We start from the raw sequence: 18,340 nt of genomic DNA on the forward strand, positions 1-18,340 counted from the left end.
GCTAACTTCATCTCTTTTTCACATCCAAAAGGACAGTTAATACCCTCTGAAAGACTGTCACACGGGGATTTCTTTCAATCAACAAAAATTAAAAACAGCTCAAATGTTTTTTTAATGGGTGGTTGTTACAATTAAAGTAAGCCGTGATAATTTGACACAAACCTAGGCTGACCACATTTCCCAATGCTGAAAAGGGACACCTGGTAAAATTACTCATATTCAAATGAGTTCAATGGCAATCAGTCAGAACTATGCTCTATAAACATTCAAATTAACTTCAAGCTGACTGAGCCCCTGTTAAAAAGCTGCTTAAAGATAAGAAGGTAAATAAAAAGAATCCAACTACTCAGTATAATTGGATTCTTTTTATTTACCTTCTTATCTTTAAGGCTTTAGTGTCCACACGGGGAGAGGTCCCACACGCACATGTCCACCTCTCTCTCGCTGGGGGTGTGTGACTGTGACTGACCGACCCAACCCTCCCTGCCTGGTGCTCTCTGCCCTTCATGCCTGGCTGGGGCCTTGGGATGGGCCTGCCTCTCCTGGTACCTGGCACCTGGCACCGTGTCTTTCCAAGGCAACAAATGGGGGCGGGGAGACTCAGGGTCTCTTGCCCCCCCCCCAGATTTCAGCCAGGATTCATACCAGAATGTGGCCAGCAGCAGCCTTTCGGGGAGGGAAGGGATGGGAGTTGCTTCCAGCCATGGGGGGGCAGGGGTGGGGGAAAGGGATGACTTGGCCCATGTCTTTGCAGAACTCATCTCTTCCCACCCCCATTACTCCCCTGTGGCTAGGAGCAGCTTGTCCCTTCCTGCCCACACAGTGTCGAAAGGCAGCTAACACCTCCAGGCTTCTGCTGGCCACCAACATAACCCAGCCGCCACCTGTCCCCTGACTACAGCGCGGGCAGGAAGGGGTTAAGCCCTAAGGACGCATTGGGCACCAGGGCCCAGGGAACCTGACTACAGGGGCTTCAGCGAACCCGGCCAGAGAGGTGGCCCAGCAGAGGAGGGTACTTAGGGGATGGAGCGGGTGAAGAGGGTCCTAAGCCCCTGCCCGGGGGGCTGCTGTGGAGCCTGCAGGATCGGGGTGCAGACAGGCTGGAAATTGCTTCTCCCTGTCCTGCCACTCCAGAGCTTAGCTGGGAGGCAGAGAGGCTTCCCCTTGCCAGCGCTGTGTGGGGCTTTAGCATATGCAGGGCTCGGCTCCTCCTGGCCAGTGCCCCAGGCTGGAGGGTCTTGGGCTTTCCCAGGGCGCCTGCCCAGCCGGAGGCAGTGGGGAAAGGAAGGAGCCTGCCGGCTAGGCTGTTGGTGAGCTGAGCGCTCTGACCAGGGGCTGGTTCTCTGCACAGCGCTGGGAGCAGGACACGCCCTGCCGGGGGGGGGATATGGAGGAGCAGTGGGGCGGGGGGGAGTGAAGGGGCAAAGCAGGGAGAGCGCAGCGAGAGGGGGAACATGTAAAGGGCCAATGGGTAGGCAGCAGAGGAGACACGTAACCAGCCGCCGCCTGGCACCTACCCGCACTCACCAGCCGCCGCAGCTCGCAGCCAACGCTGGCTGGAAACGGGACGGGGGTGTGGGGCCCTGCTGGTCGAGAGCTGACAGACCAGCAGGGGGAGTGACTGGCCCCCCCGCGCTGCAGCTTTGTCCCACCACCAGGCTTGCACCCCCACCCCCATCATCGGTCACCGGACCCCGCCACTCACCGCTGGTGGGCGGGTGGTTGGCGAGCAGGTATCCAGCCAGCAGCAGGACCTGCCAGTACTGATGGGGAGGGGGCAGGAGACAGAAAATTCAGGACAATTTGCCCGTTTTTAAGAAAAAGTCAGGACATCTGCAGGAGGGCTTAAATATTGGACTGTCCCTTTAAAAATGGGACATTGATCACCCTACACAAACCCCCAGACCACATTTTGCTATTGAATATTGTAACAGTGAACATGGGTTTTATTACCATCTTATCCCTTGTTGGGACTGACACCCCCCCCACCCCCCCCCCCACTCCCTTTCAATACAGCAGATCTCCCAGAGAGGCAGATTTTGTCCCTACTAGAAACGATGAAGGACGACAGTTGACTCAGAGCTCCCCAAAGCACAACAGCCGTGAGCATGGTACAAATGCTTCAATAGATTAGATTGGATCTACACAGTCCAGCTATAATCACAACAGCTGGCTGTATTTTAGCCTCAATCTACAATCATCGCGTGTCAGTGTGAATGCTGTGCAAGGACCGATGGGAGAGACCCGCCCTTTATGATGCCTCCACAATGATCAGAACTTTCAGCAGGGCCTCAGAGCTCGCCAGCTGGCCACTTATCAGCATTTCATCCACTGGCAGCGGCAGTCACTCAGTTTTTTCCATCTACAAATCAATAGGCGTGAAACACATTCCCTGTGCACAAGGTTTATGCACCACATAAATCGCACTTAATCCCTCAAAATAGAGCTTTATCTGATACTTGCGTGATAGTCACCGTCTTCCGCCAACGACAGGTACTGAAGCACAGAAGCCTACAGCTGAAAGCATAAGTCTCTACAGTTTGAGCTAAAAAGCCAAAATATGTGTGAATTAGGCACAGAGAGTGCATATAATAGACACTGACTAATGTGTTACACAAGAGATTTATACTGGCTCTCTGACAATGGAGAATTTCACAGTGGGATTGTAATTCCAACCCAGTGGTCCACAGGACATTATTTCAGAGCTTTAGAGAGTTTAAGGCCAGAAGGTACCATTAGATCATCCAGCCTGATCCCCTGTATATCGTAGACTATTACATTTCACCCAGATACCCCTATACTAAGACCAAATACATTAGTTAGATTAAAGCGTTTCAGTCCTCAGAAGCCAGACAGAAAACAGGGGAGACCGAGATGTTGCCAGTGTCTGAGGCCTTGCAATGGCAGGGGATTGGTTAGGTGAGCTATGCCCAGATGATCTCAGCAGTCCCATGTCCCAGAGTGTGGAGGAAAGAAAATATACCCCATGGTCCCTGTCAAGCTCACCTGGGAAAAATTCCTTCATGACCCCAAATCTGGTAAGCAGTTAGACCCTGAGCACGTGAGCAAGACCACCAGCTGTGCATCCAGATACTTAATACTTCAAACTTTTGTCTGCCCATCTCTTCATTTATATATGACCAATTTATGTGCTAGGAAATTCCCTTTTCTGCGCTCTCCTCCCATGTCTGCATGATTTTAAAACGAAAATGGAGAGCTGCCTAATCTTTGTTTGAATTGTTGAACATACTCCTTGGAAGCCAGTCTGAAAGTAAAGTTCTCCACAGCTAATAGGTCCTGTCTTGCTTTGAGCCCATTTGAAGTGCAGCTGGGTCCCAGCCAGTGGCAGATTTGGAGTTAGCGGGGCCCTGTGTGCAGCTTCATTTTTGGGGTCCCCCCTTGGGACCCAGACAAGAAAAAGAACATTCTCTCTTATCTCCTTCCCGTTTTTCATTCTTTTTTTCCCTTCATTCTCTTCCTATATTATAAGTAATGGGAAGTAAATGAAAATAAAGTGAGCTACCTTAATTGGGACGGGGGTTGGAGTGTGGGAGGTGGTGCAGGCTCTGGGAGGAAGTTTGGGTGTGGGCTCTGGGCTGGGACAGGGGGTTGGGGTGTAGGAGGGGGTGAAGGGTACAGGCTCTGGAAGAAAGTTTGGGTGTGGGCTCTGGGCTGGGGAAGGGGGTTGATTTGTGGGAGGGGGCCAGGGGGCAGTGCTTACCTTGGGCAGTGTGGCTCCCAAAGCAACCGGCACACACACCCCTCCGACAGCAACTCCTAGGTAGGGCGGGCCAGGTGCCCGCAGGTGCTCCCATTGACCACAGTTCCCAGCCAATGGGAGCTGTGGAGTTGGCACTCAGGGCGGGGGCAGCGTGTGGAGATGCCTCCCCCCGCTCCAGGGGCCGCAGGGACATGCCGGCCACTTCCGGGAGTGGCATAGCATGGTGCGGAGGGAGGGTCACAGAGTGGGCAGGGAGCTGCCTTAGCACTGCTGGCACATCACTGCGCGCCCTTTGGGGGAGTGGGACAGTGGGTCTCCATGCGCTGCCCGGGGCAAGGGCAGTGTGCGGAGCCGCCTCCCCCACGCCCCACCAGGGGCATACAGAGATGTGCCAGCAGCCGGCCGCTTCCGGGAGTGGCGTGGGGCCACTGGCCACAGCATGCAGTCAGCCTGCCTGCTGGAGCCCTGCTGCACCGCCGGCCGGGGCTCAGGTGCAGGTTGTCAGAAGAGATTTGTCCTGCATTTTGGGGGGCCCCTGTCATTGGGAGACCCGTGCCACCACATGGTCTGTTTCATGGTAAATCCACTCCTGGTCTCAGCAGCTGTGGAGAGACATTTTTAGAACCTTTGCACAACCTCTTGCAAACTAATTCGATGAATCTAACCTGTCGGCCTCTTTCCTCAGCAAAGGATCATTTTTTAATGATGTGCCTCGGCTTTCGGACGAGTGCATGGAGCGAAAGCTCACCTGAGGTTTGCCAGGTGATAGCAAAGATTGAGGAAAGATCCCTCAGAACTGATGGGATATCTACACCTTGCAAAGAGTTCACCAACAAACTGCTAGGTGGCAAATTGCATTGTGTTCTTTTGTACTTTGAGGAAGATTGGTCACTTAGGACACTTACTAAGGGACTTTGGTTTCATATAAAACCAGGAAACTAACTAAGTATATTCATGCAACATTTGGCTGACGTTTCAAACACAGAAAAGTCAGGAAACCTAATGTTCTGGCTACCATGGCAACTGTAACTCAGCTGCATTGTGCATGTAAAGCGAACACCACAGGCAGTAGTGGGGGTTGATATCATAATCTGTTACAATCGGATTTAGCTGTCAAAACTAGAAATGCTAACTAAAGATCCAGCAGCATTGGCTCTCTTTCCCACAGGAGTCTCCTTCAACAGCGCTGCATAGGATTTGGGAGCATGGGATAGGCCCTGCGGACCCCATGGGATTTCCGTGAAGTAGCATGAGCTCCTGCTGGGATTTGTCCTGGTTGCTACTGTGTAGTCCTGAGGCCACTCTGCTGGCTAGAAGAGCGGAACCAGAGTGGCAGAGATTGGTGGTTCCATTTCAGAGTCCAGGAGCTGCCCCCTTCACCCCATCAGTGGGCCCCCATCTGTCACCCCCCAGGGAGCTTCTTGAGCCTTCCATGGGTGTTTCCACAGTAGGGTCTGATCCGTCTTATGCTTTTTCTTGCTCTGAATATACTTCTGACTTTCAGAAATGTAACTTGGCTAAAGAAGAAAGAAAATACTCTAGCTGCCATCACCACACATTGGATTTGGGCGAGGGACTTTTTTAGCTTTTCCTAATGGTTCTTTTGTGCTGGGTGGCGAGATCTCGAAGCCAAAGCCAGACAATCAAGAAAGCATTGGAAAATAGCTTTGGAAAACGAAATCCAGGACTTTAACATAATGGGGCTGTAAGATAAGCACTGGGGTGGTATCATAGCGACAGGAAAATTGAAAGTTGAACAGAAGTTGAATGTAGCTTTGCAGAATTAGGAAAAGATGGCTAGTGAGGGCTTATGCTGAGAGAGAGAAAACAGTGGAAAATATGTTGACAGTTATGATAAAACACCGAGGAAGCCTTATTTGGATACAGATCTTAGACACTGTAGGCATACTGCAGCTCAAATATCAGAGCAAAGCAAACAGTTCCATAGATTAGGAGCCGGGATAGAGATTCATCCTCACTCTGGGTGAAATTTGCTCCTGTGCAGACAGCCCGCATAAGACCTATGCACCTCAGTACAAGCTATGGAAGGTAGCATTTTACCTAGATGAGATCCATCTAGTCCCTGTCAGAGAGATCCAATGATGTGAGGCTCTCCTCTCCTTAGGGGAGGGTTGGTTGGCAGGATCCCAGACAGAAAAGAGCTCTATGTTTTATATATATTGGTAATATGGCGACTTATGGTTATACCATAGAAGAGCCAACCCATGTCACCACCATGTCACTCTTAGCCCCAGTGCCAGTGGCTGGTCCACGTAAGAGGTTAATGGGCTACCAACTAAGGACAAACATCCAATACAAACAGAAGAATTCTCTGGGTAGCTGGGGAAGAATCACTTTCTTCATCAACAGCCTTATTTTAAACAAAAAAAGTAAAAAGAGCATGAAATTGCGCACAAGGAAGATGATGAGTGGAACTTGAGCCAGGTGAAATTGTTCAGACAAAAACTTTTTTTCCAGTTAAAAAATGCAGCTTCGGCAATATTGAAACGTTTTGTGAATTCATGTCGAGTTGGCTAAATTTGTTCATTTCAGGAAAAAAAAAATCAAAATGTTTGATTTTGACATTTTCAGAATAAAACATGCTGATATTTTGGTTTAAAATGACTTTTTGTTCCAAATTTCCTTTAAATGAATACTAAAAATATAAAAAAAAAAATTTAAATGGTGGAATTCAAAATGAATGTTTCAGTTTTATCAAAAAAAACCATTTCATTCAACCTAAAATGATTTTTCAAACTTTTTGATGCACTGAAAATTTTGAATATTTTCATTTTTGCTCCAACTCAAAACAAATTTTTTCCGACTTTTCGAAATTGTCAACAAGTTGAAAAATCTGTTACTCACTTAGCTGAAAGTGGAACCACAAGCTGATGTTTCCAGTCATGACACACTGCATGGCCGCTTTGTGATAGCACAAAAGGACTGACTAAGTTAAGACCATTCACATGCATTTTTCATGTTCAAGCACCAATCAGGATTTTAACTGAAGACTTCATAGCTGTGGAGTGGTGCACTAATATTGTGCTTTATGACACTTATAGCCAGTGCTTTTAAGTTCATATGGTTCACTGATCAGAGGCCCGAATTTCTTCTTGAAATATTTCCTGCTATCTCCCTCTGGCACAGTGTAAGGGTTTCACTGCTTGGGTGAGAGATCCTCAGCACTAAAATGTTGTTGTTTTTTTAAGGAGATGTGGGGTGAAAAGATTTCTTCTGCTTCCAGTTGGCAACTAGGTGTGGGAACAGAGCAATGTACTGGTTGGTGGTTCTACTGGCCTCTAACTGGATGTTTTTCTAAAAGATCTGCTCAAGGAATTATTTTGGGGAAGTTCTCTAGCCTGTGTTGTACAGGAGGTCAGATTAGATGATCACAATGATTCCTTCTAGCCTTGGGATCAAAAAGAGAAAACATAAGCGGCCAGTAGAAATCAACAGAGACCAGTAAGAACCAGCAGAGACCAACTGGAGGATTCTAATGGAAGCTACTGCAATGTCCACTGGGGAAGAGGACTCTCCGCACAGAAAGTGAAAAGAGCTCCTGTGATGTGTCTTCTTATCATTCCACATTCTCACGTGGCAACCTGTAAAGAGTTCCCAGCCTGTGCGCAGCTGAGTGACAGCTGAGGATCACCCACAGCAGAGGGATGAATTGAGAGCACTACAGTCAATGGATGGATTCTCCTGCTCAGAGACCTCCTCAAACCAAGTGTCTTAAAAAACATGAACTGTCCTGCTGCTTTATTTAGCTGTTTAATATATATAAATATGTACATACTGTAATGCTATTTTGCACTGTCATCTGCATATCTCAAAGCAAGTTACAAACAGGTTTCAGAGTAGCAGCCGTGTTAGTCTGTATTCGCAAAAAGAAAAGCAGTACTTGTGGCACCTTAGAGACTAACAAATTTATTAGAGCATAAGCTTTCGTGAGCTACAGCTGACTTCATCGGATGCATTACAAACAGTAATTATCACCACACTTTTGTGAGGTAGGTAAGTATCATTATGGGCACTTTACAGCCAAGTTAAATGACTCACCCAAGGTCACAGAGTGAGTTAGTGGCAGAGCAGTAGAAGAACCCAGGAGTCCTGACTCCCATTTCTCCTGCTGTCACCACCGGAACACACTGCTTCCCTATCTATTTTAATACGTTACTGAAACATGACAGACATATCACCAAGATGCATTAACGAGATTGCTTGGAAATAGTGCAGACAGTTTCATTACAATTTCAATATTATGAAAAATGTTCAATAAACTTAATTCAAAGACCAGCACACAGCTCCTGAAAACATGAAAATGGGCTGTGAATGCTGATGAATCCTTAGGAGCGAAAGGATAACCTCTTCCTCTTTGATTTGCCAAGCCCCACCCTGTAATTTCCTCCTAGCAAGTCCACACTGTCCCTGGCTCCAACATTCCACTGTGGACAATTCCTCCTGCTTCTGGGGTGCAAAGGTAGAAAAGCAGATGGTTAGAATTATCGCCAGGGTGATATTTCAGCTGGGATGGCACTGAACACTGTAGACAATAAATAACTGCCGTGCTCCCAAACATGAGGGGTAGCAGGTAATCCTGGTGGCCCCTGGCTTGCCAAGGGCATCATGGGAACGGCTGACAGAAATGTTGTGTTGAGTACCAGCAATAAGTGAGGCACACTCCGCACAGGTGCCCATATCCTACTGATGCCTCTGTGCAATGCTAGGTTGTCTGTCCCTGCTTCATCCTTGGGAATCCCCATCCATTCACTGTGCTTTCAGAATTCACCTGGGTGGGGCCAGAATTCAGGCCTCCTTTTCAAGGCCATGTAGTGCAGTTGCCCTGAAATATGGAATATCTGTTGCCTCTTTCCCCAGATCAACCATCAGCCTGCCTGAGGCACTTGAGACCTTCAAGGAGGAGGGATTCCAGGGTTTCCTCAGACATCCTTGGGCAGGCCTTGGCGCAGGAGCCATCTCTTCTTTCCCAGACTGCCCCTTGGGCAGGCCGCGCTCAGCAGAATTTGGCTGTGAAGAGGAACCAGGCGAAGGGTGGGTGACTCCCTCTTTTGGTCCATGCAAAAATCAATATTCTTCGTTATCTCCTCCCCTGCTGTGTTTGGGCTATTTTTAGCTCTAATAACGGATCAATTGATTTAGATTGGGGTGAATGTAGTTGGCAAAATTATCTCCTAACTCCCCATGGGGTGAAAATCATCTCTGTGCAGCTCTCCCACACAGAACCTGTACACCACCTAAATCCCACTTAGACCCCTAGACTTTAGCTGTGACTTGGGTGGTCTATATATGGTGGCAAACGGGACTTGAGCATTGGAGTTTTGTGCTGGCCTTTTACACGGGGGGAATTTCATTTTATGCCCTCCTCAGACATATCCCGCCCCCCTAGTACAGTATTCAAGAATGACTCTCTGTGGAGGCTGCATACACATATATACGGTGTCTTGAGAATCTGTCCTACTGGGAAAGGACCACAGGCTGGTTTGTGCTTGCCTGGGGAGTGAAGGAGGTGTGTTGCCTTTATGGTTGTTCTAGTTCTTTAGAAGATTTCTATTTCAGTAGCTGTTGGGCTTTTGCTGCCTGGAGAATTACCTGCTCTTTGAACAGGTCTGCATCCGATGAAGTGAGCTGTAGCTCACGAAAGCTTATGCTCAAATAAATCTGTTAGTCTCTAAGGTGCCACAAGTCCTCCTTTTCTTTTTGCGGATACAGACTAACATGGCTGCTACTCTGAAGCCTAGAACAATCAAGCTGCAGATGTCTAGCATGCAATGGGCTTTACCCAAAGCCCTTTGAAGTCCAGGGAAGTCCATCCCATTGACTTTAATTTGATGGGCTTTGGAGCCGGCCCAAACAGAATTACATGCTGGTGGGTTAACAAGGCGTCCGCTCCCAGGCTGCTCTGCAGCTGCTTCTGCATCAGAAAGCTGGAGCAACCCTCACGGTTGCTGTTCCCTCTGTATGCAGGGAGAAGGGAGTGAATGGTGGATCGGTGGCTTGCCAGATCCGCTAGCCTTACCCCCATCACCCCCTTCCCCCAAAGCTCCCTGCATCTGCAGAGAACAGAACCATGGCAGATGGGGGGCTGCAGACCCCCTGGCTGTGTTCCCACCATCCTGTCCCCCACATCCCCAGCCGAACTGCACCATCCCCAGTGAGTCCATGGGAGGAGAAGGGGCAGGAAATCCTCCACCCCACCCCGAGAGCCAGTGAATGAATGCTGCAAAGGGCCTCACTTGTCTGGGTTGACGATGGCGTTCATCTCCTCTGCCAGGTGCCGCCTCAGGATGTGCTTGCTGCTTGGGATGCCCAGCGCTGTGGCCATGGCTTCTGCGTTGAACGTGGGCTCCAGGATTAGCAGAGCCCCATGCACGCCGCTGTTCGTCAGGTTATCCGCGTACTCCTAAAAGCGGCAACCAGAGCACGGATTTACCCTGTCAAGGAAGAACACCTCTGCCCGTTGCCCTTGGTGGTAGATGCTAAGATGTCAGTGGGTGCTATTCACAGTGGCAGCTGCTAGGGGGAGCAGACAGGTTCCTCTCTCCTGTATGACCACCATGCCCCGACTACCCTGTCCCTGGTGCTTAGCTAGTTCTATACCTGGTGCTTCCAATGCCCACTTGAGATCTGAGTGATGAAGAGTGAGCCCTGCCCAGGCAGACTCTTCCCCTCCCTGGACTTTTACACCCCACCAGCCACTTCCTTACAAGCAGGTCCTACCTTCAGGTCAATGTCCCGCACCCACTTGAGCACCCGTTGATTTGTCCAGACAAGTGGATCGATGTTCTGGATCTCACAGCGAGCTCTCCGCTCTTGCAAAACCTACACACAAGGACACTGACATTATCGACAGTAAAATAGGCCCTGCCCTCTCCTTATTCGGATCCCTCCTAAAGTCTCACTTCTTCCACAAATACCAGAGCTGTGCCCTCTTCGGCCTTTGGAGAGCCTAAGATCCGGAAGTCCCATTCCCTAGAGTCTTGGCCGGCCAGAGGGGAGGAAGGGAACTAGCAGCTCAGTAAATTATTTGAGACCCAGGCCAATAAGAAATTAATCAAACATGAGGGATCACTTCTTGAATTATGATTTCCATTTGCCATGTAACTAACTATCTAGAGAGACAAGGTGGGTGCGGTAATGCATTGGATTAGATTGACATCTGTTGATGAAAGAGACCAGCTTTCCAGCTTACACAAAACTCTTCTTCAGGACCACGTAAACTCAAAAGTCTGTCTCTTTCACCCACAGAAGTTGGTCCAATAAGAGATATGACCTCACTCACCTTGTCTCTAACATCCTGAGACTCACACCACTACAACAACACTACAAACAATCGTATCTACCTATCCGTCCATTCAGCTGTCTAAGAAGAAGAATCACTTGATGTTGGGGAAACAAAATGGGTTAACATTACCTGAGCAATTGCCAAATCTCCCAACAACAGAGTTCAGTGCAGCTCTTTTGTTCTCCTTCCTTGCCCAAGCTAAGGGGTTATTTTGTTCCTGGTTCCATTTTGAAGGTGCTTTGTTGGGAGAGGGCAGAGTTACATATTTCAGGTTCCCAAAAAGAGGACACTGCCAGAGGGTGGGGGAGCTGGAGAAGGAGAGGCTAGAGGGAGCCGGAGGGACTGTACAGTTGTGGGTACTGGAGGGGGTATCTGAGGGGTGCGGGAGGGGTGTGTGTGTACTGGGAGAGCTATCTGGGGGGGGCGGGAGTGGATACCTGCAGCCTCACTCTTGGGGTGGGAAGGGCAGCGTAGCTCCCACTCTCGGTGGCAGGGTGGGTGGTGCAAGCCAACGACACAGCGCCAACCATCAGTCAGCACTTCCCTGCAGAACCCCCCTCTCCCCCCCGGGACTGGGATCCGGGGCCTGGAGCGGAGGAATTCGGCAGGTGTGGCTGCAGTGGAATGGACCAATCAGCTGCGGATGCAGGGATGGACCAATTGGGATGTGGACCAATCGGGGTTTTTTCTGAGCTACAATGACTGCTCTGCAAAAATCCCAAACATCCCATAATCCACTCAGACAGAAGGTGGAGGATCAAAAGAGAGGCAATACCCAGGAAAACCCGGCTGTATGGTAATCCGAGGTGAGGGCTGCTCCGGCAAAGTCGACAATCTCTGAAATCTCCACTCCCTGGAGTTGCTGAGTGGTACAGCTATTTCTATAAAAGAAGGCCAATGGGAGACGAGGGTGCGCTGTCCCTAATGATCAATGAAATGCATAATGAAATGCATCCGATGAAGTGAGCTGTAGTTCACGAAAGCTTATGCTCAAATAAATTTGTTAGTCTCTAAGGTGCCACAAGTCCTCCTTTTCTTTTTGCGAATACAGACTAACACAGCTGCTACTCTGAAACCTGTCCCTAATGTAATTGATCTATTCGAGACAGGAACTTGGAATTGCGAGCACTCAGAGGAATTGCACTGGCCTGGAGCGATAGAAAGTTTGGGTTGGTCCTGCTTTGAGCAGAGGGTTGGACTAGATGACCTCCTGAGGTCTCTTCCAACCCTGATATTCTAGGATTCTATGAAAGGCTAATTGTTTGGCAAACCAAACCACCTGTTTTAACCATTTCTTGTCTCACCTCTTTGCTGAAGTTGACTTGAAAAAGCAGCTCTATTCCTAGCAATATGCTGACCTGGTGGAACTTTTTAGACACATTAAGATATTTCTCCAAGTCTCGTTTCATTAGCGAGTTCAGCATCCTTCCATCCACGAGGTGATTTTGGAAACCCTGGGAATACTGAGACAGCCCAATATCATTCAGCCAGGCCTTGGCTACCCAGTGGTGATCCAGTTCAGAGGCTTTAGACAAGCTGTGGAGTGTAAGGAAGACAGGAGGTGTAAGGAAGGTCATGAAACTTCTGCTACCCTGTGTTAAAAATCATGCAAATACCTTGCACAAGGGCTGTGCAGGCAATGGGCCGGATTCTCTGGTCCACTCCAGTCACTTTGTGCCACTGAGCTTTATGCCAGTGGAAAATTCTCTTTGTGGAGGAGAACTACTCATTGGTATAACCCCCCAGAAGTTCCTACCTCCACCTGGCTTAGGGGGCATGCCACGGAAGGGGTAGGAGTGTGGCAAATGTGAGTTAGGGATGAGCTCTGGGCAGGCAAAAAGCATGGCAGCTCTGTTGTAAGTCTTTATAGAGATTCCATTGACTGGAGTGGGAACACTGACTGCATAAAGCCAAGCATGTGCTTAAGTCTTCTGATGGATCAGGGCCTGACTTACAGTTGGGAATCTATGTATGCTTTAATGTCTTCACAGAAAGTTGTTTTTTGCTCCCTAAATTTAAAAACAATGAAGGAAGTGTGCTGACTGTTTGGTGCTGGGTTGATTATTGTGACTTTCCCCCTTTGAAACAAATGCCAATCTGAGATGGGTGCAATTATTCAGGTTTGCCTGAATAATTGGATAAATATTGGATAATGATTGAATAATTTTAAAGGAATCCCTGGAGTCACCTCCACAGAAAGAGAAGGCCTACACCCGTGCTGCTCATCAGCTAGCCACAGGAGGTCAGCATTGCAACATGGAAGACCGTGGGTGAGGCACACCAGGATGTGTGTTTTTTCTAATGGGACAGGCAAATCCAGGAGCATACATTTCTGCACACTTCTCATGTCTGCCTTATTTGTTGTGAGGGAATGCAAACAGGGGCGAGTCACAGCACCAGGAGACGTGTGTCCACGTTAATCACTAGATGCCTTCACTGATTACATGATTCAAAACACCACCCATTACAGGTGGAAGAAACAAGCCACTCTGAGCCTGATTCTCACAATGTTTGCCCTATGTATTTACAGGTCTATAATCCCATGTGTTTCCTTAGAGACACACCTGTGATCTGCTGGCTCAGACGTGTGTTTGTTCACTTACAACTAGATGGGAGTTGCCCAGCTGCTGTGGCAGCTGGCTCTACATCATTCAATAGATTAATTAATTAAAGGATTAAATAATCCTTCATTAATCTAGCCTTGCCATCCCTATTCCTAGCTCTGAAGATTATAATAAAGCAGAAACTGAGCAGAAAGCCTGGCTTCAAAGCAGAAGAGTCTTTCCAATTGTCTCCCTTAGCACTGGTAAGGAAGCGTAAGAGTGATTTACAGCACACTCTGTTGACTAGCTGTTTCCTCTCTTACTCTGTGGAGACAGTTTTCCCAGAACGAATCTCATTGGCGGGCAACAATGAAAAATGCTTTAAAAAGCAGGTGAAATAGCCATTCACAAATGGTTAATGCCTGTCATTTCTTTCCTCTGTGAGAGTCATCTGTTCCCATGAAGCCAGGTACATGCAGACCTGGAGCTGCCAGTCACAAGGGATTTAAGCACGAGCCGTGTCTAAGCGCTGGTATGACAGTTATGTCGAGACAGAGTCTGGAAAGCAGCACCCAGCTCCGGGAGCTGAGCTAGGATCTGGTGTTCTTGTCCCCAGGGAGCAGAGCAGCAGCATGTGTAAGGCTAGTCTCTTCTTTGGCTCCAGTCCCAGTGATCTGCAGGGGTACAATAGCCAGCAGAGGTCTGTAGTAGAGGATCCCCCGACCCATCACTGCTCCCCCGGGCCCACTCCTCAGAGGCTCAGCTCTGGGCCGTGCAAGGTGCAAAGGTCGTGTGCAGCTGCAGCCTTCCCAAATCTCATCTGCCCTCAAGCAGCAGAACAGCAACAGTTTCGCCGTCTCTGGGGTCCTCTGCATTGGCAGAGAGGGGATGGGTCCTGCCCCCGAGTATGGCTCCTTCCCTGTGCTTCTCTCCACTCCTGGCAAATAATGAATCTCTGCTAGGAATGGAATACTGTAGGGGCATGTTGTTTGCAATTCGACCCCAGTCTGAGAAGCTGAATACTACAGTGCAGCTACCAACCATTAAAAGGTTCTAGGATATAATAGTCCTGACTAAGCCCCGGACGAGGCAGAACCTGGTTTTAACGCTTTAAGATCTAGTATGAAGGTGAAGACAGAATAGCAGCTTCACTCAATCCATCCAACCTGCCTATACCTCTCAAGTATGTAACCTGTCCTAGTTTGGTGGGCCTTATGTAAAACCTGGGAATGAATTCTTCTAGACTGCTTCATTTGTTTTAAATCCTACACGAGGAAACAGAGGAGATAGCTCCATAACACTGAATTCTGCCAGGTACAAGACTGAGAGCTATTGGTTTTGCTTCCACTGGGGTCATTTGATTTTAGGAAAATCTTGCTCTAGCCTCTTTGCTGAATTGGTAGCTAGGCTCACTCCCAAAGCTCACCGGGGTGTTTATGTTGTTGTTGGTTTTGTGGCTTTAAATGCAGGAGACAGTTTGATTTCTTTCTTTTTTTAATCACCCAGGCTAGCTCTGTGAGGAGCAGCACCATACGCTAGAGTTGATTAATTAGCAGAGCAAAAATGAGGGGGACGTGACTGAAGGAAGTAATTATGCAAAACAGAAGTGTCAGTTTTGTTAAAGTGAGTTTTCTCTCAAACTGAGCACAGCAGTAAGAATTGTTCCGAAAATTGTTTTTTTCCCCCTCTCTCTCATTCTCTCACTCTCTTTTTTTTTTCCCGCCGCCCCCCCCCCCCAGATAATTTGGCTGCTGTCTGAGGAGAATATGTAAATACACACACACAAACATGCACACATCAATACACATGTATGCACATGCATGTTTGCATGCATATGCATGCCTAATGCTCATGTACACATACATACAGACATTTGTATACATACACAAATGCACACACACGTGGACATGTGTATGCACACACAAGCATGCATACACACAATGAATGCAGAAAGTGGGGTTCTGATGCCCACTGGCAGAACTTACCATTTGCCTGCTTCTGCCTCCCTGTAATCCTCTATTGCCAGCCTGAGTTTGCGGCGGTGAAGGCAGCTACAGATGCCAAGCCCTGTCGCCAAATCTTCATCACTCAAACTTAGCAACATCTGCTCTCCAAGAAAAAAAACAACAACAAAACTCAACCATTGACTTTGGTCACTTACATAACAGCAATGCAGTATGCTGGGTGGGTTCTTATAAACTATACCCCAAAATGCTTTACAGCGTAACTAACAAAACAATAGAGAAGAAGGGAGGAAGTGGTTAAGGTGTCAGACTGGGGCCCAGGCAATTTGGGTTCTGTTCTTGGCTCTGCCACAAATTTCCTCTGTTATCTCAGACATGGCACTTAGTCTTTGTGCCTCGGTTTCTCCATCTGTGAAATGGGGATAATGTTTCCCCCCCCCACCCTCGCAGTGGTCCTGTGAGGATGAATTAAGTGATTCATCCTATAGGGGAGTGCATCATAGAAAAGCCTACCAGTGAAATAACATCAACAGAGATTAACTAACAATAGTGGGTGAGGGCAAAGGGGGGGAAGCTGAGCTTTGCAACGAGGTAGAAAACTGTTGCAAATGGCAGAAGCTGCAGTGGAGAAGGCTCTCACCTCAGCAGTGCCCAGCCTGCATGTGTGGGGGGGCGGGGATGACAGAGCAGGTCGGGTTGTGCTAGTGAATCGGAGGGTACAGAGAGACCTAACAATCCCCTGCATTAACTGGGGAACCCTGGGCCTAACTAAGCACTTTTTCCCACCAAAAAACTTGGCTGCGAGTGTGGATGGGGTAGGGCTGGGACAAATGGCCACAGCTCTGGCTTTGGAAGCCCCTCGTCACTCAAAAGGTTGTTTGGGATCACGTGCTTTGGCGCCGACAGCAGATTGTAGACACACCAGTGCAGAGACGTAGCTTGCTCTCCTACCTTCCCGCTCTTGACGTTCTCCCCACAGGCTTTGACGTACATGGGCATAGCCATGACCACCTCCAGCCATGCCTGCACAGTGCCTGCCTTCCAGTGGGACATGGGTGTGGTGCGGACCAGCTCCACCTGCTGCAGCCGGTCCATCTGTTCCTCCCCTTCAGACAGGCTGAGGCTTAGGTGAGTGGGGCTGGAAAGGCTGTCAGAATCTGGAACACAAAGCAAACGGTGGAAATGCTGCTGGGCTCCCTGCCCAAGGGGCTCATGGGGATCTAACACTTCAGCTAGGCAGCTCTCCAGCTCTCTCACCGAGACCCTGCCCTGAACCAATGTCTAATCAGGGTAGATCATCTTCCCACCCTCTGGGTGCAATTTCAGCCCTGGCCCCTTTACGGAAGATCTTCTTGCCCAGGAATGTACTGACGTACTGACGTACTGACATACTGACCGTTACCTTTCCGTCTCCTCTTTCATTGGAATTACCGCACAGCAGTCTCCTAAATAAAGACCTGATAGAAAACAAGCGTTGACTCTCTTGTGGCTGCAAGAGGTAAGAGCCAGATAGAGGAAAACGGGGCAACTCAGCACAGTCAGTCGGCTGGTCGCCGGAATCAGTGGGCGTGTCCAGTAGCTACTGCCCATCACCGACGCTGACTCTCGTGCCGGCTCCTCCTTAGGTCACGAGAGGGGCTGAACACTTCCCCATGGTTGGTCGGCAGCAGTTCTGCTAGGTGAGACGGATGGAGACTTCCCTCTCAGACCTTCCTTACAAGGCTCCAGGCAAGCATGGCCCGCGCTGCCAGAGCAAGGGCATCAGGTGACTCCTTCTCCCTCCCCAGCCCCAGTGCCACTAATAGAGAAGGGGGAATTTGGCAGAGTTGACTCTAGTCCCATAGTGGGAAGGGGAGAACAGGCAAGCCCCTGAGTCTGTTGGGTGCTCCAGAACTGCAGGGCCCCCGGCTCTATTTGTGGCTTGCGGTGAAGGCTCATCTTGCTTCCCCATCCCAACAGAGGCAGGAGGAGCTGCGCTAAATCCTTTGTCGCTCCCCATCTCACTGCCAGGGGCACAGCCAAATCCAAATGCTGCTGGAATGGGACCCAGGTCTGCTTATTCGACCAGGCTACCACACAGCCTCTTCCTCTCTCTGTTTGCAGGGCAACACCAGGGCTCCTGGAAGGAGAGGAAAAGAACTGACTGGTTGGAAGGGAAATGCAAATGCTGTTTATTGCAAAGAGACATATCGCCAATAGGCACAGACCGATCACCCCCAAGGGATCACTCGCACAGTAGGGCAATAGCTGCCCATCCATCAGGCTGATTACCAGCAAGGAAAGGCTCTAAGCTGGGCTAAACAGGCTTTCAGGACCTCTGAAACCCAAGGCGAGGCAGTAATTTGCATACTCTGGATGGCAGGGGAGGGTTTTATGCTCTGTGCATTGATTGGTTTTCTGCTAGCTGACCATAATCTTAGGCAAAACAGATTGATGGGATACATAGGGAGGAGGATAGCTTGGCGGGGATGGGAGTCCCTAGGAATAACTAGCGGGGTGTGTCCCCACAGCCCATGGGCTATGAATATGGCTGGCTTCTCAAAAATACCTTCCAAATCAATGCACTGCAATGAAGAAAAGAAAGACTGGCCTTTACCAAGAGATCGGGGCATTTGCCTGCCCCTTTCCCCACCCCTAGCTCAGCTCATCATACCCCCACGCTGCCTCGCTAGGCACAGCTGCCCAGGTCCCTGTCGAACCAGCTGTATGGAAGCGCCTACACATGTGGCTGGATGTGCATCCTGCCCGTGATGTCGTATTTTTCATTCCTGGCCTCATCCCGCAAGGCTGAGCACCAGCGGCCTGTCAA

The 18,340-nt window shown here is 49.2% G+C and overlaps 1 protein-coding gene across 7 annotated transcripts in view; it reads right to left on the minus strand.

Moving 5' to 3' along the window:
* The window catches only part of KAZN (kazrin, periplakin interacting protein), a 728,345-nt gene that overhangs the window by 12,986 nt on the left and 697,019 nt on the right, over window positions 1-18,340 (minus strand). For 6 of the 7 annotated variants that reach the window (XM_038376718.2, XM_043500175.1, XM_038376720.2 and 3 more), the window contains 5 exons: window positions 16,483-16,688; window positions 15,553-15,671; window positions 12,329-12,560; window positions 10,460-10,561; window positions 9,976-10,142 (listed from right to left, as the gene is read on the minus strand). In XM_038376718.2, the coding sequence (XP_038232646.1) occupies window positions 9,976-10,142; window positions 10,460-10,561; window positions 12,329-12,560; window positions 15,553-15,671; window positions 16,483-16,688 (826 nt within the window). Of the gene's footprint in view, window positions 1-7,718; window positions 8,788-9,975; window positions 10,143-10,459; window positions 10,562-12,328; window positions 12,561-15,552; window positions 15,672-16,482; window positions 16,689-18,340 lie in introns of those variants that run through there. The other variant, XM_043500174.1, reaches the window with a different exon arrangement.

The sequence above is a fragment of the Dermochelys coriacea genome, chromosome 18, assembly GCF_009764565.3.
Source record: "Dermochelys coriacea isolate rDerCor1 chromosome 18, rDerCor1.pri.v4, whole genome shotgun sequence".
NCBI classification, from domain to species: Eukaryota; Metazoa; Chordata; order Testudines; family Dermochelyidae; genus Dermochelys; species Dermochelys coriacea.